Genomic DNA, 23522 nt, shown 5'->3' with positions numbered 1-23522 from the left:
AGGTTCCTAAAGGTGCAGCATTAAGTGCCCAACCTCCATTGATTTTCCAGTGGGAGTTAAGTGCCCAGGTGTGGGATGGGCAGGTACTTACAGATGGAACCCACTGCCTGAAGCATCCCTAGCTGTATACTGGTTTGGTATTTTGATAACACTTCACAAATTCATGAGAACTTTTATCGTTTTGAAAACATTCAAATGCTAAGCCAGGCCATCAGGGCAAACTTAAATACCATCTTTTGTGATCGGTGCTGGTAGTTCAAAGCAAGGAGGTGGCCACTCCTGCTGCGCTGATTACTAGACCAGTAAATTATAGAATATCCTGCCATACAGCAAATTTGTCAATGTCATCTGGCCAACAGTGTTTCGTGTTCTTATGCATGCCCACGGTCCCTTCGCGGGTAAGCGCTCACCAGCATGAGAAAGGTTCCCCAAGAAGTCCCTGCTAAATTAACTCCGCCACCTCTCCTCCCTCCATTTCTGCCTCCCCCCTCACAGATAGGAGGAAAGCCAAAATGTTCTTACCTCTGTCATTTTGGGCTTCCTGGAGCCGGACGGCACAAGCTTGCCTGTCTCTGGACGTGGAGCTGTAGCCATGGTATAGATTTCTTTGCTCACCTTCTGCTTGGATCTCAGGAGTGAGAGGGCTGCTTTAGTGGATATACCCGGCAGGTTGGGATTATACAAGCTAATGCACCAGCTGGCATACACCGAGGACCGTCGGTCGACTTGCTGGATGTGATTTGGCTTTATGTAGTTTAAATAGCACCAACTGACATTAGTAGTTGTGTGGAGACTGGGGAACTGAAGTACCTTCTTCAGATCTGTACCTTCTCGAGACTTCATTGCACTTTGAGTGACCTCGGAATGAGGTACTGGGCTCGGGGGGCTGGGTAGGGGTTGCTCCACCAGCTCTTTGGAGTCTTCCTTCTTTACTAAAGGGGTTTTGCTTCGGTACTGCTTGCCCGCCTGTGGTGCGTAGTCCTCCAGTGCCTCAAAAGCCGAAGCACCCGAATGTGCACCTGGTGGCATACTACTTGGGATTTCCTTTGGCTCAGATTGCTCAGAGGACAAAGTAGGTGGAGTTTCAACCTCAACCCGGCCTTGTCTCTCTGCTAGAAAGTGAGATTTCTCCTGCTTTTTCCCCTCCTCGATTGCACTGTGTGGCTTCACCACTTCTAACTTTTCCTCCACTTCAGAGACTTCCTCCTCTTTCACCCTTTTCTGCTGCTGCGTTTCCATCGTCAGCTCCAAGCTACCAGCTGGTGAGAGCATCCGCTTGCTTCCACCCACTGTCGACGAGCCCCCTTCCAGTCCCAGGACGCTTTCTGATGAGCAGGTGAGTGGCATATAGCCCTTGCTTTCTGGTAAGGGTAACGGAACTCTCAGATACGGAGTCTGGAAGAGGCTTCTTTGATCTTCTGTGATCATCTGTGCCAAATCGAAGCCTATTCCATGAACATCAGAGCTGCACACCAGGGCACCCTTGGGCTGGCAGTCATCGAACTTTGGAAGGAGAATAGAAGACGGACTGCCCTGGGACTGAGTGACTAGGATTTGAGAAAGCGTAGTATACATTGCACTCCCGTAGGTTGGCATGTTAGTCTGAATGCGAACGGGGACTACAAGTGATACCATAGGATCCGGACATGTCGGAACCCCCAACTGGGAGGTGGAGTCTGGGGCTGACGGGCTGGTTGTGCGGGTCAAAGGATGTAGCCTGGTGTCGGAGCTGTACTCTGTGCACGGAGGAAGGCTGGAGGTCCCTGCTGGTGGAGACACACTGGATTTGATCTGCGGTAAATGGCCACCAATCTCCCTTGGCAACTGGAGAGCAAATGGAGGCTGCAGAGGTAGAAAAAACGTAGACGGGAGTGGAGAGGAGCCTGGGTAGTGGACAGGCAGGAAGGAAGGGTGCTGCCCAAATGGCACTTCTGCTGGGTGTGACATTAGTGGAGGGACAACGTGAAGCTGGCCGGGGTGGAGAAGAGCCTGGTGGAGAGGAAGTGGCGGTGTCTGAAACAGAGAGGGCGGCACAGGAAATGGAGCAGAGAGGATGTCGGACATCACAGGAGTGGAGAAGAGCTCTGCAGCCTGCCCTGGCTGTGGCAGGAGGTGCTGGAAAGGGAAGAGAGAGACTTGGGGAGACATACGCTGTTTTTCATGCAGCGCTAGCTGTGGAACGGGGTGATGAAAAACCTGCAGAGCCTCCGTGTATGGCTGGCTGTAGACAGGAGGAGGGCTGTCTTTTGGCTGACTCTTATCAGCATGGGAGGAGGAGGACGATGAAGATGTAGGCTGATGGGGCAAACTGGTGGCAGATTTACTGGAAGAAGTCAATAGTTCTTCTGTCTCTTGCTTTCCTTTTGGGGCTGAATCTGCCTCATGCTCGGGATGCCGAGTGAGGGACGCTTGCCTAACCAGAAAGCACTTCCTCCTCTCCCGTGGAGTGGCAGAAACCGAAGGGCCAGGTGCTGCAGAAGCTGGTGACAAGCTCCCATAGTCAAACGATTTACTGCGGGGCTCTGACATCTGCGAAGGATGAGACACGTTCGGGGTCTGCTCGGAGGCAGATCTTCGCATTTCCCTGGAATGATGATGGTGGCTTGGTACCGTTAACATGTGGGAGCCAATGCCAAGAGGTTTAGGGTGGAATTCGGAGGGCTGGCTGACAGACTCTGCTTTACTGTACTCTTCACGGTCGAACGAAATGGAGTGGCAGGAGCCATGAGAAATACTGCTTTCCTGACTTGGACTTCTTGTCAGCGAGACGGACTCAAAACTGGACTCTCCAGAAGACTGAGTCAGTTCCGCCAGCCGCAGCCTTTTCTTTTTGGGTGGGAGTTTCTCCGCAGGGAGCTGGGAGAGAGTTTGGCTTCTCTGAGGCCATTGAAATTCCTCTGTTTTTTCTGGCTCTTTAGGAGGTGGCTCAGGCTCTGTTTCAGGTCGATCGGGCTCTTCGGTGACCAGGATCTCCGGGACCTGGATGTTGGGTTGACGTACCAGCTTTGGCTGCAGGGAATGAGGTGGCCTACTGTGCTGCACGGTGGGCTGAGATGAATACTGCGATAAAGGCTTTTCTTCTGCTTCTAAGCCACTCAGCTGCTCAACAGAGTCAGCCTTCTCGAAGGAACTCGTATGCTGGATGACAGAGATCTCTTTGGAGGTTTTTCTTCTCTCTTTGCTCTCTGCGCTAGAAACGGACTTTGTCGTTCTGGAGTGAAAGCCAGCACTAGCACTAACTTCAGTGAGCGGAATGGCTTTGCCTGGATCAGCTGGTGACTTAATGGACTCACGGGGTAAGTTCAAAGCAACCTCTGATGATGGTGGGTTAGCGAACTGACTTCCAGGTCTCATGCTGGAGGCGGGCATTTCAGGCAACTCAAAAGCCGGAGGGTCCTCATCGTCACCAAGGCTCTTTTCTTTTCGTCTTTTTCGGAGTGGAGTAAGCTCTAAACTGGTCCCTAGCTTGTAATGCATCATCTGCGGCCATGACTCAGGGTCCACAAGACTCTTCTCGACTTCTGAAGAGGAATGGGAACTGGAAGAACGAGGCTTTGAGAGCTGCAGTTCTGAACAGTAATATTTCTTATGCGCTTCATAATTATCCCTTTTCTTGTACCGAGCACCACAAATATTACACTCATAGATGAAGCCTTTAACTTTCGGACCCTTCCTTGACTTTCTGGTCAGATCACTTTCCTTGATTTCTTGTTCTTCAGTAGGTTTGGAAACGGTTTCTTTGCTTACTGAGCTTACCTCCTCTGGCCCATATTCCACCCCCAAAGGTAGCTCAATAGCTGGCTGTCGTTTTAGCATTCGAGGGTGCGAAGAAAACACTTGACTGCGGCTTAAGACGTCAGATTCCATGATGCGGTCATCAAATGAATAACTAGCTCTGAAGGTCTGAGGGGAGCTTATAGTGCATGCAGCAGAAGGCATTGAGTGGCTTCTTAGGAGAGGCACGGTCTCTGTGGCACTGTGGGGTTGCTGAAGTGATAACAGAGGTGATTGTTCAGGCTTACTTTTTTCACTGTGGGATGTCAATGATTTTGATGCATTCAACTGGCTACTGGAACCAGACTTGCTGTCATACTGAAATGATTCTCTGTATATGCCAGACTTTGGAGATTCAATGCTGCTACGTCTAGATAAAGAACTCCTTCTAGGTTTCACACTGTCAATTTCACTGGTATCTACCACAGCTTCATTAATTGTAATTAGTTTAGTGATGTGTTCAATTACTTGTGTTCTAGGCACAGACAATGGTACCATGCTAGGTTTATCTTCTGGGGACATGTGTGGAAACCCCTGGGTTGCGGTTGCAGCTAACATTGCTGTCCTCTGCCCAATTCTCCCACATTTCCCAAAAATAATTTCTGCATAAGACTTTGCATTCGTATTTGGTGGGCTGATTTGCTGTTCTGCACTTTCGGATCGCGAGAAGTAGCCCGACTCTGTACTTCCTTTGCTGCCGGGGCTAAGGAAGGCCTGTTCATCTATCACCTTCTTCCGTTCACTTAATCGGAGTGCAAGCTTCTGCTTTATAGTATGTGTATCTTCTGGTTTATGGCTCGAAACATGATCAGATGAGGGCTCCACAAACTGCGAGCTGTCCTCGAGAGACTGAGACATACTGGAATGGGATAATGAACACCGATCATGGCTGGAACCCTGGCTTCCTACACTATGCAAACTACTGGATAACAGGGTGTGCTTTTGCCTGGGTGATAGTTCTAATGAATGGCCCGACATTGCACCTGTCTCCTCTTCTGAATCTGTGCTTTCTCCTTCAGTAGGTTCTTCAAATTCCTCCCCACCGATCCGTTCCATTTCCAAACTGGAAGGATACATCTCTGCTCCGATTCCTGAGGCCAACCCCGCTTTTATTCTGTGAGCATGAGATTTCCTGTGTTTATACAAATTGCTTTTAGTCTTAAAAGAAAAGCCACATGGAATGCAAGGGTACGGCCGCTCACCTGTGTGTGATCTGATATGTTTCTGGAGTACGCTTGGCTTTGCACAGGGCCTACTGCAGTACTGACAAATGTATTTGCCTGGCTTCTGAGGTTTCTTCTCCTTCTTGTGCACTTCCTCTGTTTGTTTTAAGGAAACCTGGGAAGGTCGAGGGATATAGACTTTTTGAACAGATGACACGTCCTCCGCAGGCAGGACTGATGAATGGGAAGGTATGAGCTGGCTGTGATGAGGATGAAGCCCAGGTGATGAAAAGGAGCCAGATGGACCCGGTCTTACTGGATCGACTAGCTGCCATGTGGGCCCCTCAAGGATCTGCTCTGGCTTTCCAGGAGACATAAATGCTGGTGACAGCGGATGCTGCTGAAGCTGTGAAACGTGGGGAGAGTGCTCAAAAGAGGAATGTTTGGCTTGCTTCTGATGTCCAGTTTTCTCCTGAGACTCCTCTCTTGGAATCGGCAAGGAGCCAGAAAAGTGCTGCTGCGATATAATATCACACAGAGGGGTTGCTTGTGAAGAGGCAGAGCTGCCCTGGTACCCAGATGCAGATAGAATACTGGATTGGAAAGCCTCTCCTTTGCTAAGCCTCTTTCTGGGACTTTCCTCCGTCTTCTTTGTGCTTTTCTGGCTTTGTTCAGGATCCATGACCTTAAAAGGGTCTTTGAATGCTATTTTGGGCAGGTTTTGGCAGGCTTCATTTACAAATAATAAAGGTCTCCTCTGTAGATTCCCTATTTTGCCTGCATTTGTTATGAAGCTGGAGCTACCAAGAGATGATTGTTGATTTAAGATTTTACTAAAGTATCACTAGTTGCTATTTGATTCAAAAAATGTTTCAAGGTCAATAAAGTTCACATTGGTAATGCATGACAAACTACTTCAAAGAGAGAAAACTTTCCAAAACTTTTAGTCCGAATGTTTTCCTTGTGAACTTGGTTAAGGCTTTAAATCTTGCCATTTTATTTCAGTTGACAGTGGCAAGCCTTCAAAGTCAGGAAGCAACCCACAATGTGTCTCTTGTTTGTTATGCAAACTTTTGAAAACTTGAGACTTTAGTGCTCATCTCATAATCATCGTTTTCCTTTGCAAGTAAAATAATACTGAATGGTGTGTGTTCCCTGTGTCTTCCTGCTCTTCCACTACTGAGTTCAAAGGTCTCGGAAAAGTATTCCCCACATTTCTGTAATTACATCAAGCAAGACACAAACACACACAAATTACTTGTCATTCAGATTTCATCAATTAAATAGTTACATGTTTATAGAGGATAACAAACATACTATACAAAATAAAATCCACAGTAATTTAACTAATTCCTACCATTTTAAACATTTTAGTGACAATGCAAACTTAAATATTACTGCTGTGAAAACTCAGGAATCTACTCTCTTTTCAATGCATGCATAACCAGGTACGGTAACAGTAACTGAAGCTTGAAGGATACAAACCACTTGAAATCTAGTGAAGGTATTAAAAAAAATTCGTTCCAGATATGACACCCGCTGACATTTTTAATCTCTCTCTCTAGATATAAAAAAGTTTTTCTTGTCGGGCGGGCGACAGAATGACGTCATCACATCATCAGTGTCGACAGGCTCTCTCAGCAAGCGTAGCAAACAGAGGGCGCAGCCCCTAATAGTTTTACAATCACATTTTTCCTACTTAATTTAATGGACTACACAAAGAAAACCCTTGAACTAAGTACATACCATGTGCTACCACATGCACCATGTAAATACACTGAAAAATAGAAAAAAATCTCTCTCCTTCTAAGTCTCTTAATGTTGCAGTAATCTTAGGTGTCATTCGTAACAGCAGTGTGTAAACAAAACCATACAGAATAAGGTTTTTATTTTTATTGCTTGTGTGCCTATACTTAAACTCCCTGGGTGTGTCTAGACTACATCCACAGAGGGATGTAAATTAGACACTTCGAAATTGCAAATGAAGCTGGGATTTGAATTTCCTGTGCTTCATTTGCATAATCACGTTATGGTGCTCTTTCGAAAAACCGTTATTTCAAAAGTGGAACCGCAGTCTAGACACGGTTCTTTCAAAAATAGAAGCCTTTTTCGAAAGATCCTGTCCCGGGTTTGCAATTTCAAAGTGTCTAATTTACATCCCTCTGTACCCCCTGAGTTTATCATTTTTTTCTAATGCATTATGACAGGGAGTCAACTTGTAGGATACCCTTATCTCAAACATGGGGTTGCCCACATTGGCACTGTGTGTATAAATGCTAGAGTTATGTGCCTACCGTTTTAACAACCCAGCATGGGTTTGGGATGACCACTTCTGAAAACTGGAGCTTGACTGGTGTACAGCATTCTCAGATTTGTATACATGATCAGAATTGACATTCACACAGTCTTGGAGAACTGCCGTGAGATTCACAAAGGTGGGGACACCGCACTTCCTTTTTTGTCATTACTGTAGTCACCCAAGCCATGCAAGTGCCACACTTTTCATAGCCCTGGACATCTCTCAACTTAATGACACTCCGATACTTGAAGGGCCATTGCTTCTGATCCCCATTCTCATCTAGAACCCTGTTGTAATTCAGAATTATTTGCAAACCCATGGACCTGTCTTCCAGGTATGAGGGCCTGTGGCAACAATGAACTCTACCTCCCTGCAATGGATACATGTTCATCTCAGGGTAAGGCAGGAACTTATCTGAGCACGCTTTCATCATGTTAAAAGTACTGTAAGGAATAATACAGCTGTTTTGGAGCATATGTCTGAGATTCTCTCCCGTCCCTGGGGTTAACTGCATTAATGGTATTATAGATATGAGACTCTGTTAACCCCTGGTACTGATCAACAAACCAAAGCTACTAAGGAAAGTGTTTGGCAAGACATGTTCAGACTTCATTGAACTAGCAGCGTTTCTCACAGATGGAATGGAAGATGGCCAATATTTTGTGAGAAACAAGCATGTGTTTCTTAAGTAGGAACAACGGGCGAGTACATTGTGACACACTGTACCGTAACATAATACCCCATTATTCACCATCTGTATATGGGGCTAGAATATATTTTTGTAGAAAGTATGTGTTGTGAGGTAAAAGTCATAATCATTTGAAAAGTCATAATTTGCTGAACACCATTGTCCTGTTAAAATCTGTGCATCAGTAGTGTTATAGAGTTATGAGAGTCTGCAATAAGTTTGTTATTGAAACATATTGTGAGTCTGGGAGACACCAACTGACTAGTCCCTCATAGGTAAAGAAGGGCAGCGAACAAATACCTTTAATGAAAAGCTGCACGGCCACAGAAGTTGCACGCAAGAACTTGCAATTCATATGAAGGACTGGCTACACCCCATGTCACAACAAGAGTTTTTCCAGTACAGGAGTTGAGGTATAAAAAGAGAGAACACTCTACACCCAAATCACCTCTCCTCCCCAGCCCCCAATCAACTCACAGAGCACAATCCTCTGAAACACAAAGAAGCATCCCTGAACTAAAAGAATGGTCCCAGACTGGAAGGGGATCCACCCTGCAAACTAAGAGCTGTAAACTGCCTGCAAAGGTTGGTGCGGTGAGAAAGTTTTATGCTTCACATTTCACTTTTTTGAGTAAAGTTTAGGAATTAGAGTGTGATTTTATCATTTGATTTCCTTTTGTAACCACTTCTGACTTTTTATGCCTTCTACTCACTTAAAATCTACCTTTCCACAGTAAATAAACTTGTTTTAAAAATATTTTATCTCAACCACTATGGTTTTTGGTAAAAGTATCCATGGGAATTTCTACTCAGGTTAACAAAAGCTGTGGCATGACCATTTTCTTCAATGAAACGACAAACTAATGAGCTTACGCTGATCAAGAGAATCATGTCAGATATACATCTCAGGGATGCAAGTCTCTGGCTGGGGCATCTGTGGGTGTCGCTATGTATACACTTCATGAGTGGCTGGGAGAGCACTCATGTAACTTTGCTAGGTGTGCTTTCACATGCTAATGGCTGAGTGGGAGCGCTAAGGTGCTGCTTTCACAAGCAGGGCAGTGTAGGAGACACCCTGGTCTGGAGGAATAAGGGGACACTGCTGTTTAGAAAGCCAGCTTATACCCGGGGGAGGAAGAGGGGAGGTGTTCACGAGTGTATAGTGAACTAGAAAGGAAAAAAGGAAATCCCTCAGCATTTCCACGTTGTGCAGTGTGAATCTTCAGCTCTAGAGTGAAGATGGCCTGTGGAAAAGAATGCTGCACAACAAGAGGATTCAACTGATTTTAAGAAAATATTTTACTCTAAATGCTGCTACTTCTGTGCTCGATGCTGCCCAGATGGATAAGTGAGAGCATGGGGTAACCGGGGCTGAGTTGGATCTTGGATGGGAGTACAAGGACTCCACATCCCATGTAACTGAGAGTACCGCTCCACAGATTGCAAACCACTAGTGGAAATAACAGCAGTGAGGCTCCGCAGGGGAACTGGCTGCGTAGCTGATGGTTGTGTTTGACCAACCCTTTGTCTCTATGAGGGAGGCTAGAAAACAAAACTGTGATTTTAAAAACTTACGAGGTGTCATTTTTAATGAGTGGGGTTGAAAAACGTGGCAGGGTCCTTGTGTGCACTGCAGCGAGCTGGCTTGTTCTGGAAAAGGTTGCACACCGTTCACACAGGCTGCTCGCACACTTTAAACACTGCGTGAAGAGCATTCGCTGGCACACTTCTCAAAACATCCAACCCCCTCACTTTCTAGGCTGGACAGGACCTGTCGCAACTCTCCAAAGATTTGAGGCCTCTTTGCTTTTGCCTACACACGGATTCCCCTCACTGCTCATGTCTGTCTTAGAGCGTCATGCCCTTCCATCATTTTCTGAGCACCCGCCAGGCTTGAATCAGCAAGCTGGAAAGAATCCCTTATTTTATTCAAAAGTTTATTGCTGAGAGGAGCACTTAATTATAATTTTAAAAGCTTTTTCAACAGGCCTGGCTCCCAGGAAACATCTTGACTAACACCAGCTAGGACCAGTCAGCTTGAGGCAGAACACGTCTCATTTTTGGCTGCACCTTTGATTACCACAGGTCCTTTTCATGCTTGTCAGAATCTTAAGAAGTACCCTGCTGTGGGGTCATTCCTAGACTTCCACCAGTGCATTGTAGCTTCAACACAGCTGCCTCTCTGTGGTGCCCTCATGCCAGCAGTAGTCTGTGGAATAGAACATTAATTTAGCCACTAGCTGCTAGTCCTATTTGCATTTATAATGCACAGATGGATCACAGGAGTGTGAGAGGAGAACGTGGGATGTGACAGACCTAAGTCCCTAGATTCCAATGAAGAGAATCAACTTCAGCATCATTTCTGTGTTTTAGTTAACATTGGGGCTACAAGATTACAAAATGCTCTGTAGATGACAATGTTCCTTTTTGTTTAAAAATTAATACACCAGTAAGGTAAGACTGAAATGGTCTGGCCTTCCTTTTCTTACCACTGTAGTTTGCTGGAAATGGATCTAAGCAGAGACTTTTAAGGAAGCTATGATTTCTCTACACCCTCCATAAGCTCAAACCCAGGCATTAAAAACACCAACTACAGCAGTTTGTGACATCCCCCCCCCCCAAAAAAAGTAGCATGTTGCCTTCTCTTATGATCACAACTCTGTGACACCTTTATGGTTCGGGGGAAGGGTTTTGAGAGGATTAATTCTGTCAACCTAAATGCCACCTTGGGCCTCCTCCAATGAAAAAGTGTAGGCCAGCTGTTCCAGCAGTGTTCTTTGCATGGTAGTTAAAAAACCCCAATCAATGGACAATTCTGGAGAAATTTAGGATGCTTTCTACCTTCTTCAGTTACTGAATGACTATATCTAAAGTAGCTGGCAATGTTAACAGAACTGAAAAGCTCTAAAACGGATTCCCTTTCCCCAGAATTATAATTCTCCTGGGAAAGTAAAATAAATAAAGGAGAAAAAAATAATTGAAACAAATTCCTTTAGCCTAAAAGTAAGGGGCTTTCCCTTCTGTCTGAATTCTGCTTAGCACAGAATAAAGTCGTGGGGGGACGGGTGCCTCTCGGGAGCTGGCGCTGGTTGTTTCCGTTGTCTCGCCCTGAGAAAAGTTAGACAAGCTGCTCTACCTTATGCCAGTAGAGAAGAAATGTAGCAGAGCTCTGTTCCCTCATGTTCTCGTCTGCTGACACAGTACTTATGCTGGCAGAGGAAAGGGGTGACCAATGCAGGAGGAGGTTAACACCAGCAGAGAATTCCCATACACAAGGGAAATAGTCCCATGGCTACTTCTGGCTAGAACGTGGCTGTTTTGTACTTCCTGAGCAAGGTACTCACAGTGGAAGGAGAAATCAGACCAGATTTATTTTCTTGGCTAGTCCTACTTACAAATTACTGTCCCTCTCTCTTTCCATGTATCAACATATACTTTCCATCTCCATGCCACGCTCTTTTTATCCTGATCTCGGTGTGCTGGTCAATCTGTTTTGTATTTATTTTCTCCCCTCTTTTTCTGGGAAAAGCAGCCCCCTCTTTCTTCCCAGTCTTTTACATTCACCCCAAACTCTGTCCATATCTCTTGCTTTCTCCCGTGGAACAAGGTCAATTTCCTTTCACTCCCTTTGCGATTTTCCAACCCAACTGCAAATAGAACACCATATTGCCACTACATCAACAAATCTTTAAGAATATTGCAAACTGAGGACACCCATGTCTTTCATCAAAACTCATTTTTTTCACAGAATATTAGAACTGAAAAGGACATCGAGAGGTCATCAAATCCAATCACCTGCCCTCATGGTAGGACCAAACACTGTCTAGATCATCCCTGATTGATGTCTGTCCAACCTGCTCTTAAATATCTCCACTGATGGAGATTCTGCAACCTCCCTAGGCAATTTATTCCAGTGTTTAACCACCCTCGCACTTAGGAAGTTTTTCCTAATGTCCAACCTAAACCTCCCTTGCTGCAATTTAAGCCCATTCATTCTTGTCTTGTCATCAGAGGTCAAGGAGAACAATTTTCCCCCCACCTCCTTATAACAACCTTTTAGATACTTGAAAACTGCTATCATGTCCCCTTTCAGTCTTCTATTTTCTAAACTCAACAGCCCAGTTCTTTCAGTCTTCCCTCAATTAGTCTTAGCTAATGTTGAACGTCTCTGGGGAACTATGAAACATAGGCATTAAAGTCAGGGTTAGGGCTGCTATTTTTATTCATTTTCAGTATCTGAAAAAATGCCTGGCTGCATTAGATCTTTGCAACTCCCTAATAAAATAATTTCTTAGAAGTTTACTCAAAGCAAGAATGGGTACATCTGAAGAGAAATCTGCTGCTTTATTAGCAATAGTGAACACAGAGTGACAAACTGCAGAAGTCAGTGACAAAGCCCCCACTAACTTCAATGGGACAACCCACGCATTTTTAAAAAATCCTTATAATGCTTTATAAAAGTATTGTTTGCATCCTATATTCCCTGAGTGTGGCTGAAACACACCCCTGTGCAGAGGGCAAATTGCAAGGCCCATAAACCACTACAAACTCAATTAAGTGTTCAAAATAGGGTGTACACAGCGCCTATGCCCCCCGCCGTGCCCACAGCACAGAGGAGAATGTCATCTCATGTGTGTGCTCCAACAGCCAGACAAGGTGCTTGCTCCATCACCTGCGGTGAGACCCACAGAAAGCATGAGGAGAGCTATCGGCTGACTTGTGATCGGGATGGGAATGTCATTAAAAATACCTTTGAAGGAGCCAGACTGTTTTCTCTTTAGTTTGAGGATGCTGCTTTTGTTTTATTTTTGGTTTGCTTGTTGGCTGGTTTAGAGAGGGGGCTTTGGTTATCAAGTTTATTCTGAAACAGTGATACATGAAAACTTGCAACCTGTCTCCTTTTATAAGTGGGTCTGTTTAAGCCAAAAGCCCTAATGATACTCGCTCTTCAAAACACAGTAGGTGACAAAACTCAGCTGTCAGGAACAGCCCCAGAGAAGGAATTATTTTCTCATACATTAGGGTCTGTTTCAATTAGAGAAAGGTCCATCCTGCTTAGTCTGAAGTTCTTCCAGTGGAAACTCTGCCGCTGCTAGATGTATCCCCACTGAGGAATCATAACAAACAATCTTTGCTTCTGAATGAAGTTCACAGAAGGTCAATTAGTTCTTTCCAAGTATATAACAAAATATGGGGCAACAGGATCTTCTCCTATGAAACATGGTAAGGTATTTCCACATAAAAGCAACACAAGAGCTAGGCCTAAACACTATGGAATTGTAACTACTGAGCTCTCTGCATCCTGCACTCTATGTCAGTGATCACTAGTGCTTACACATAGTTATGAGTAACAGAGGATGTGCCGCCACAGACTTTCAGAGAGAAATATTTGTGACCAAGAGGGGAGTCATAATGTAACCAGTCATCTGTGTGAGCATTAGCACAGCTTCTGTCATTATTCTCTGTGACTGGACTCAGCAATACAAGTAAAAGAAGCTAGTGTAATGTTGAATTAGTTATATTCTTGGTCAACTTTATTTGGCAAATGTCTCCCAAATGCAGGTTAGAAATATCAGAGCAGAGCTAAAGCAACCAACCCACTAGAAACACAAGTGCTACTGCTTAGGATGAAGGGCAGAATATATTATTCCACTGATGCTCATTTTAAATCATGAAAAGAAAACAGAGATTGCTTACAGTGGAACAGATTTTCTGTATTGTTGACAGGGTGCTTCCTTTTTTTGCCCAGGGTTTAATTCAGTCTGAAAAGCAAGAACACACGGTGATTATTAAATGACTGTATTAAAATGCCATCTCAGCAGTGCTAGCCCAGGACTGACACCAGGAGCCGTGATGGGGCAGTTTGCCTGGTGACAGAAATAGTACACAAACCCAGTCCCAACAGCTGGAGGAGTCCCTGGCGGCACGGTTACCTCACTCGGCAGGTGCACTGAACGTGTGTGTTCATGAGGAAGCACATCAGCCGGGGTTACCCCTTCCGACCCTGTGACAGCATGCAGGAAATCACAGCCTTGTTTACCTCAGCCACACAGCACCGGCATTAGGCAGAGCACAGCTCTAGAAGGTGCAGCCTGACAATTCAGCGCCGCGGTTCCAATCCCACAGCTCTTTCCCTAAACTCTTTAGCCTGGGGGAGGAGATGGTGTTTGAGCTCTTCTCTGGTGCCGCGTAAATGAAGTGGAATCCATTTCCAGGTGCAAATTGTGCTCTGCATTCAAGCAGAGAGATGTTTTCTTCCTAACGACCAGCTCTAAACATTCCCTCTGGAATCTGAGGTTCCTTTAGTCATATCTGCAGACTAAATTCTGCCCTCACCGACACCTCAGCAACACCACTGCCATGGGCGGTGGGAGAAAGGCCTGGGGAGACTCGGCCTGACCCTCTTTCCCTTCCCCTGCAGACCCTCCCTGCAGCCTTTCCCCTGCCTCTTGATGCTGGGTGGACACATGGGTGGTGTGCTGCCACCCACATCTCAGTGCCAGGTGGGTGGTCCCCTGCCCCCCACTCTTCGAGCACAGGGCATGCAGCCCCAGCACTGGCAGCCCTTTCCTCCCCCCACAGCGTCAGGCAGCACGGCCCCATACCCGGCGGCCCCAACCACCTAAAGTCCTGACAGCAGCCGCCCTAGCCCTGGCATGCTTCCCAGCCGGAGGATGAGCAGCCTGCCTGAGCTGAGGTCCGGGGGAAGGACAAGCAGGAGAAGGCGTCGGGTAGAACCTGGACAGGGCCATGACCCCTGGACGGGCACAGACACCCTCAGCCTATGATACATGCTGCCCATGCCTGCTGCCCTCACACTGCCCTGCGTGTGTCACACCAAACTGTCTTCAAGAGAGTGGAATTTCACCCTGCAACTGGAGCTTTGTTTACACAATTATAAAGCACACACGAGTCAAAATGGAGCACGGGTCACTCTCCCATCACTGTGTTGGTTCTGCTAATACTATTGTTTCTGGTAATCCACATACAACACTTACACAGCTCTAGGGCGAGGAGTCCTGTGGCACCTTATAGAGTAACTGAAGTGTTGGAGCAGAAGCTTTCGTGGGCAAAGACCCACTTCGTCAGATGCTTGGCCAACACTTCGGTTAGTCTATAAGGTGCCACAGGACTCCTCGCTGCTTTTGCAGATTCAGACTAACACGGCGACTCCTCTGATACTTGGCAGCTCTAGGGACGGATTTTTCATGTCACTGCCCGTTCCAAAAGGTCAATAAAAAAAAATCCGTTTAAGACAATCCAAAACGGACATTTTTTCGCATATGTAAAAAGCCCCCGGGTCACTTAAAATGGCTTGTTCAGCCCCAAATGGAAGGTTTGGTTTTGTCTGTGGCACTTTTAACAAAATCAAAACACATGAGTAGCTAGGTTGACGGAACAGATGAGGAGGGGCAGTTCCAAAGGCCCACCAGGTCAGTGACTGGGGCATTCACTTGGGCAAAGGCAGATCCAGGCCACTCTAGAGCAGGGACTTAAACCCAGCGTAGGGCCCAAATCACCCAGCTACTGGCTTCGCTGCGACTGGCTCACTCAATTTCTCCTGTTGAAGCTTTTCCACTTTTTATACACGATGCAGTGCTCATTGGAGCAGGGAGCACAGGCCAGCCCTAACCCCCAGAGCCATTCCTATGCTCTCCCTGGCCAGTGACTACAAAACGTGCTTCATACACAGTGGGAGACATTCAGCCGGAGAGACTGATCTATACTCCCTAGCCTGGGGCCAGTCCCTGCTCCAGTGCAGAGCCTTCCCTGACCCAATGTGTCCTGGCCACAGGGCTAATGGTTGTCAGGGAAGCTGCAACACTCCCTCCTCAGTTCTGTACCTCAAGACCTTTGTGAATGTAGCTCTAAAACCGGACACATTTGGGTATTATGCAAATGACCCATTTCAACATCTCAGACCTTTTTCCTTTTTCCATTTGGCCCCAAGCAGTTGATGGGAAATTGATAAAAATAGGTGAAACATTTTGGCTGACTCGAATCAGAATTTTTCAATGGAAAAAAATGTTTCAGTCAAAAACTTTCAACCAGGTCTGTACAGAGCAGGACCCCACTTGCACACAGAAGGGACTAGACATTTTGGATGGCCACATTTTGGGAGGCCAACGTGAGACATCTTAAAATAGCCAGATTTTCAGACGATGGTTGTGCCTTTAAGGTGTCTCCAGCCAAACACTGAGGCAGCCCAAAATTGTGAGTCACTTGAAAAATCTGTATGGGCGGGAATAACCCAGCCCAGGATAAACAGGGGCCGTGTCCGCCAAAGACAAAGGGAGTTACTCCTGGGCAATGTTCCCTCTAATGTTTTCCGTACATGTGTGGAATAAATTTTGTTATATGTACTGAGGCACGTGTGGATGTGCATCACTAGTAGAAACACATGTTGCCAGCTGGGGCGCTCTGCTAATCAGCTGGGTGGCATTTGAATCTCACCAGGGCGGCCGCCTAAGTGCTCAGCTTGCAGGGACACTGCTCCTGGGAACTGGAATAATTTCTCTATGGCTATTTTCTGACTCTAATCACACTTTGAAGAGAAAGTTTTGCCCTTAAGTTATCCAGCTCTGCCCAGAATAGATTTGTAAACTACCCCAGTTTTCACACGCTCCTCTAATTTCAACATGCAATCCCACATCCGGAAAGCCGGGTTCGCACAATGGTATTACACAGACGCAAAATACGCTGCGTGGTGACAACACGTCATCTGACGCTACTGCAGCTGCATGTGATACTGTGCCATCATGATGCAGTTTCCCCTGGCCTACAGCACAGAACACTGGCCCCTCTCTTGCTGTGCTGAGGAGAAGAACGTTTGAGAACTCAGTGTATTTATTTATATTGTAATTTCCAGTTAAATTACAATGGGGGATCTGAGGCCCCCCGCACCTGGGGATCTGCTGCAGAGGGGGGATGACTGGTCCCAGGCACCCTAGCGATGGCCCTGCTCAGCACCGGAAATAAATGTCTTGGAATATTCCTCCAATTTGCAATGTAATTTTAACGCTCTTTGTTAATGTGTGATTCTAGTCAACAGGGTCACTTTTCTAAAAGCCAAAACGTAACTGTGGCAATAAGGGCACCTCCAAGGAGCTCCCGCATTTTTATAAAGAAATAAACTTTATACCACGTTTTAATTCTTAAATAATGGCTCACACACAATCCAACTCGGATTACGTGGCTTACTTCTCCTGGGCCTCACACAATCCAAGTAGGCAACGTGGCTTACTTCTCTTGTGGCTCACATAATCCAACTCGGATTACGTGGTTTACTTCTTCTGGGCTTCACACAATCCAACTAGGCAACGTGGTTTATTTCTCTTGTGGCTCACACAATCCAACTCGGATTACGTGGCTTACTTCTCCTGGGCCTCACACAATCCAACTCGGCAACGTGGCTTATTTCTCCTGTGGCTCACACAATCCAACTCGGACAGCGTGGCTTACTTCTCCTGGATCTCACACAATCCAACTCGGACAACGTGGCTTACTTCTCCCGTGGCTCACACAATCCAACTTGGACAACGTGGTTTACTTCTCCTGCGCTCACACAATCCAACTCGGATTACATGGCTTACTTCTCCTGTGGCTCACACAATCCAACTCGGATTACGAGGCTTACTTCTCTTGTGGCTCACACAATCCAACTCGGACAGTGTGACTTACTTCTCCTGCACTCACACAATCCAACTCGGACAACATGGCTTACTTCTCCTGCGCCTCAGCTTGCCCAACCCTGGAAATAAACTACAGCTCCAGCCTCCTCATCACATACCACGCCTCAGCAAAAGATTTTCTACTAACGATTTCTACTAAAGCATCTGATCAACATTAGCAGGACTCCACAGCAGCCTCCTTTACCCACCTGAGTAGCTGTCTCTATCGTATGGACACAGCCCCACAGCGAGTTGGGGAAGAGTGAACAAACATACTGGGAACTCACCACACTGGTCTCTTGCCAGGAGACCTGGCTCCCTTCATGTCCGAGTGTTAAAGACAGCGCTACTGTACACAGCACGAGCCACTGGCTTGCTAGCATGCTGTTCTCAGGTTAGGCTATGGCTATCCAACGCAATTAAGGGCAGACTTACCTTTCTGAATGGAGCTGCCCACATTTATCCAAGAGTATCTACTACGGACAGGGAGGCAGCTAGCCTAGAGGTGACTTTTTATTATGTAGATTACATTGAAGGCCATCCTGGACCAAGTGACCTCTTTTGACCTGAAGGTCGAGGTCGCAGGACACAGTGGAAAGGTTTTTTCCCACCTTCACCTTTTGCTTTCTAGTTTTACTGTAAAATCGAACACAGGCAAACTGAGGCTCATGGGAGGCCTGCGCACAGGAAGTACGCAGGAGGACTGAGTGTGCAGTGCTACAGTGACCGAACGCATTAATCCTTCACCTCTGGATAGCCAGGCCCAAGCCTCGGTTAGATCACAAGCAAAATTGAACTTGGTGGGTCATCTCCCAAATCATCCCAAAATCTGGCCCAGGTCAGTGGTCCGTGGACATGACCTACAAGGCCTCAGGAGTGCTCAAGACTGAGCAGCATCTACAGTGCTGGGAGGCAGTGGGGATGGGGGAGGGCGCAGGACTGAAACAGCAGGTGTTTCTGACCAGGTTGGCCATGCCTTGATAAGGCCGAGTGTGGCACATCCATGGCCATGCTTCCAAGCAGGCTCAGTTTTGATCTCAGTTCTGTACTTCCAGAGCCCCTAGCCTTGGAACGGTCATGGGGGTGAGAGGCATTGCTTCGGGTATTGCTGGACTCGGTAAGCTGTCACTGCAGCAGTGACCAGTAGAAAAAAGGGTGGGCACTATTACCCGTATTGTTATCTCCTGCTCATACCAGCCATCTCAGGGCTCTCCAGGCCCGGAATTTGCTTATTTCTGCAAGCTGTTATTTTTCATTTGGCATGCGACAGCTGTGCTCAGTGATACACACGGCATACAGTAGCTTCCAGCCTCAGGCCAGGTCTACACTATGAACTCACCTCAGTATTGCTCAGGGAAATGAAAAATCCATGCCCGAGGGGACACAGCGGCACGGATCTAACCCCCGGCATAGGCAGCGCTCTTGGGGGAGGGCTTCTCCCATCAACTCAGCGGGTGCGGGATTAACTACCAAGAGGGGCTCTCCTGTCACGACAGGAATGTCCACAGGAAGCTCTTAGCGCAGTCATGTCAGCGCTAAGAGAGACCGGGAGAAGAGGGGATGCGCTGGAGACCGGGGGAGGCAGACGTTAATGAGAGAGGTTAGAGGTGGGAGCTCGTGCTGCAGAGGGAAGGGCCAGCAGCTAACACTGTCAGTGCTGCACAGAGTAGTGATGCTGCAGTCACACTGGATCCTGTCAAGCTCCTAACTCCTCTGCTGGTATCCAGGCCATAGCCTCTCCCGCTGTTCTGCTGTGCAAACACCAAGGCTACGTCTAGACTGGCCCCTTCTCCGGAAGAGGCATGCAAAGCAGGCAAGCCAGAATAGGGAAATCCGCGGGGGATTTAAATATCCCCCGCGGGATTTAAATAAACATGGCCGCCGCTTTTTTTCCTTGCAAGTAGGAATAAGAGATCCTCAAGAAAAGGGCTTTATTCTGGAGGATCGCGCCAGTCTAGACGCTCTTCTCCGGCTTTTCCCCAAGCCGGAAAAAAAGCGGCGGCCATGTTTATTTAAATCCCGCGGGGGATATTTAAATCCCCCGCGGATTTCCCTATTCTGGCTTGCCTGCTTTGCATGCCTCTTCCGGAGAAGGGGCCAGTCTAGACGTAGCCCAAGAGACGCAGGCCACTGCCGGCAGCTCCCCCGCACTGGGAGGCATGGAACTTCCCGGAGCTGACTGGGGCGGGGATCAAAGGGTTTTCCAGCCTTTTTCCCCCTGAGCATCAATCAGCAATGCTGCTCCTGCTGCTCCAGCCTCTGGAGAAGGGAGGACTCCAGGGGCTTCCCCAACCCTGAAGGCTGCTGCCAGAGGGCTGCTTGGGATGTGCAGAGTTGGGAAGCCAGCCTGGGGGGAATGTAAAACCCTAGAGCCCGTCTCATCCTGAACTGATGACTGAGTGGGACAGCAGAGCCTGGGTCCTCCATCGCCATGGCAGCCCAAGGGAGCCCAGCCTAGCCTAGTCCAAAAGCTGAGTGTGGGTAGAGAAGACAGACGGGTGCCTGTCCTGCATTTCCCCCTCCATCTGGGGGCTGACCAGGCTCTTTCCCAGCCACAGTCGGCTGCTCTTAAGATGAAAGCGAGAGAAGCGGCAGCGTGAGGAGGCCAGAGGCAGGGAGCAGGCTGGAGGGGAAAGGCCCTGCACGCGAAAGCTCCACTCTGGGCCCAGGCCCCAGCCCTGTGAAGATGGAGTGTTCAATTACACCGTGGCAGGATGTACATGCAGGCAGGAAGCTCAGCACAGCAGGAGGCTGCTTGACATGTGGGTCGGGGCCAGTCGTTTCACTTTCCGCATCTGAACCTCAGCGACCTCTGATGCGCCGGCGGCATCTGGGTACGTGTCCTGCTAGGGCGCAGATTTCACATGTCCCCGTGTTCCCCCGTGTCGGGCAGCTGAACAGTCTTAGATTTTTTAGCTGATTGTTAGAAGATAGGGTGAGATAGCTTTTATTGGACCAATTTCTGAGACAAGTTCTGAGCAACACAAAAGTCTGCTTGAAGTCTGGGAAATCTATTCCAGCCAGTCTAGACAACCTATTTTTCTCACTCTAGCAACCTAACTCTGTAAGGGTATGTCTACACTACCACCCTACTTCAAACTAGGGTGGTAATGTAGTCAACCAGAGTTGCAAATGAAGCCCGGGATTTGAATTTCCCGGGCTTCATTTGCATATTGCCGGGTGCCGCCATTTTTAAATGTCTGTTAGTTCGGACTCCGTGCCCCGCGGCTACACGCGGCACGAACTAGGTAGTTCGGACTAGGCTTCCTATTCCGAACTACTATTACTCCTCGTTCCATTCCTGTTCCACGAGGAGTACAGATAGTTCGGAATAAGAAGCCTAGTCCGAACTACCTAGTTCGTGCCGCGTGTAGCCGCGGGGCACGGAGTCCGAACTAGCGGACATTTAAAAATGGCGGTGCCCGGCAACATGCAAATGAAGACTGGGAAATTCAAATCCCGGGCTTCATTTGCAACTCCGGTTGACTACATTAACCACCCTAGTTCGAACTAGGGTGGTAGTGTAGACATACCCTAAATGTCTACACTGCAGCATAGCTCCCCCTGGGGTAACTCACTCTCTTCACAGACTTAATAGCTCTGCCTCCATGAGAGGCGTGGTGGTAGTCGATGTAGTTAGGTCAATGCAGCGTCAGTGTAGACACCACATTGCTTACATCAACTCTTGCTGCTTCTCACAACCTGCCTCCCAAGGCCAGTTACATTGACAGTTCCATCTGTTCACTGACAGCTGACCTGGTGCAGGGCTAGGGAAAGCCAAGGTGCCCTGGGTGGCTTAAAATCAATATAACTTCAGTCTATTTAATTTTTAGTGTAGACGTGCCCTAGATGTCGAGGCAATGTCAGTGTAGACACCACCTGGCTTCCATTGACGGCTGCTGCCTTTCAGAAACTGTCCCACGATGACCCACACGGGTTGTGACATCAGCCCACGCGCCCCTGCTGTGGCTGCACACTGCAACACAAGGAGTTTGTGTGGCTGGGCAAAACTTACTAAGTTACTGCAGTGGTTGTATATCAAGGTACCTTAGGCCAACTTAATTTTATAGGGTAGAGGTGTCACAGCTAAATACAAGATGAAACAGGATGCTTATCACAAGCAATTCACATATATTTAAAAGGATCATACATAGTGCAGTGAGCCTTTAACATCCCTTCAGTCATAGGAAGAAAGAAAAGGGGAGTGGAAAGGAATGGGGGATGAGGGGTTGGCATTGGGTTCCATGTTGTTGTAATAAGCAATCCTGAAAGAAATCTTTCCTGAACCCCCTCTTCTGCTGGTCAAATAACTCCCCAAACTCTCCATGCTCATCATCAGGAGCAAGCTGCCCAAGGGCCATGACACACCAGCTCAAAGCGGCAGCAGACCCTGCCAGAACAACAGATGCGAAGTCTGCAGCTGTAGCTCCAATGCTCAACACCCCCCACAACATACCTTTCAAATCTATGGGCCCTACAGATGCCTATTGCAACCTGCGGTGCGTCTCGCACCATGCCCTGAATGTCCAATAACTACTGTGCGGATGAAATTGGACAATCATTGTTTTCAAATGAACTCATATAGGAAAATGAAGAAAGATAAAAAACCACAGTCACCTGTGGAGGGAATCACTCTAGAACGACCTCAGCCCTAGGGATGTAAGCGTCTAAGTCTGGGACCAACATGGCCATAACAAGAGGCATTTGGGACACAAGCCCCATTTTGTGGTGGACAAACACTCACTCGGGATAAAGAAACTCCAGAGTCATTTCCACCACTACAGTGTGAACTCAGGCTCCTGTGGTGAGTCCAAGGACACACGTACTAATTACACCTGGCTCTTCTATATCACTTGCATCAGGAGATCTCAGAGCATTTTGCAAAGGAAGCCACTAGCATAATCCCATTTTACAACTGGTGAAACTTAAGCACGCTGGCCTGCCCAAAGCCACCCAGCTTGCTAGCGAGAGTGCCAGGAACAGAACTCAGATCTCCCAAGTCCCAGTCTGTGGCTCCATCCACTGGGGCTGCTTTTTTCATTGGTGGACCCCCTAAACATTTCCAGTGGAGGAGGGGACCCCTTTGAAAATCTTAGTCTGGGAACCTCCGGGAGTCTGTGGACCAGAGGTTGAAAACCAGCATTCTAGGGACCCTAAGAAACAGTCTGCAGAGCCCAGGGCAGGGTGCTGGAACTAGCGCTGCTGCCACAGCCCCAGGCTTGAAGTGTTTTCCATCATTGAGAGTTTACAGCTCTGTTCAGCAACCCACTCCCCAGCCAGTCCCACGTCACTGCCCCTGGGGTTCCATGGGCCACAGGCAGAAAGCCTCCAGCCTCCAAGACACACACTGTCTCTGGGAGGAGTAGCTCCCTACCCCGCTCTTTTTACACTGCAGGAGACATTCTTCTCATGCACAGTCAACTGAATCTCATAACCCCCCAGGCAAAACTTTTACTACGGAGACCCTCAGGACTGTTCGTGTTTGTGGCTGTGAAGTAGGATTGCACTCTTGAGACTCCTCGGGATTAGTGGAAAATCTCTGCTGCATTCAGTTCCTATGTGGCCATGATTTAATTTATTTACACACTGGTGTGAAAAGGGATTAGTAATCGAGTATTTTGAAACTAGTGCCAAGTAGTGATTCTCTCAAAATGAATCAGAAGTAATCTCTCCTGCCCTGCCCAAACCAAAATGGGGAAACTAGCTCTTGGCAAGATGTTGACTCTTTCTACATTAGTTTGTCTTGGGTGCCTTTAAAGAAATTCCCTTTCTCTGGTGACACAGCTCTTCCCCACCCCCACATCTTGAGATGAACGGTTATCTTCACGTACTGTGAAATCTTCCCAAATGTTTCTACGGTTTCAAGCCACAAGGGGGATGTGGAGAGGGAGAAGAGGATAACTAGAGTTCAAAAGTTCACGATTGCT

The 23522-nt window shown here is 47.4% G+C and overlaps 1 protein-coding gene across 19 annotated transcripts in view; it reads right to left on the bottom strand.

Moving 5' to 3' along the window:
- Positions 1 to 23522, bottom strand: part of HIVEP3 (HIVEP zinc finger 3) — a 399795-nt gene that overhangs the window by 84005 nt on the left and 292268 nt on the right. For 11 of the 19 annotated variants that reach the window (XM_075908749.1, XM_075908748.1, XM_075908757.1 and 8 more), the window contains 2 exons: positions 13622 to 13686; positions 523 to 6154 (listed from right to left, as the gene is read on the bottom strand). In XM_075908749.1, coding sequence (XP_075764864.1) covers positions 523 to 5619 — 5097 coding nt within the window. In that variant the 5' untranslated portion in view covers positions 5620 to 6154; positions 13622 to 13686. Of the gene's footprint in view, positions 1 to 522; positions 6155 to 9994; positions 10134 to 13621; positions 13687 to 23522 lie in introns of all 19 variants that reach the window. The other 8 variants (XM_075908758.1, XM_075908760.1, XM_075908764.1 and 5 more) reach the window with 3 other exon arrangements.

This window comes from Pelodiscus sinensis, chromosome 25, assembly GCF_049634645.1.
Source record: "Pelodiscus sinensis isolate JC-2024 chromosome 25, ASM4963464v1, whole genome shotgun sequence".
NCBI classification, from domain to species: domain Eukaryota; kingdom Metazoa; phylum Chordata; order Testudines; family Trionychidae; genus Pelodiscus; species Pelodiscus sinensis.
Note: the sequence above shows the minus strand (reverse complement) of the source record. Positions and strands in the feature narration are given on the sequence as shown.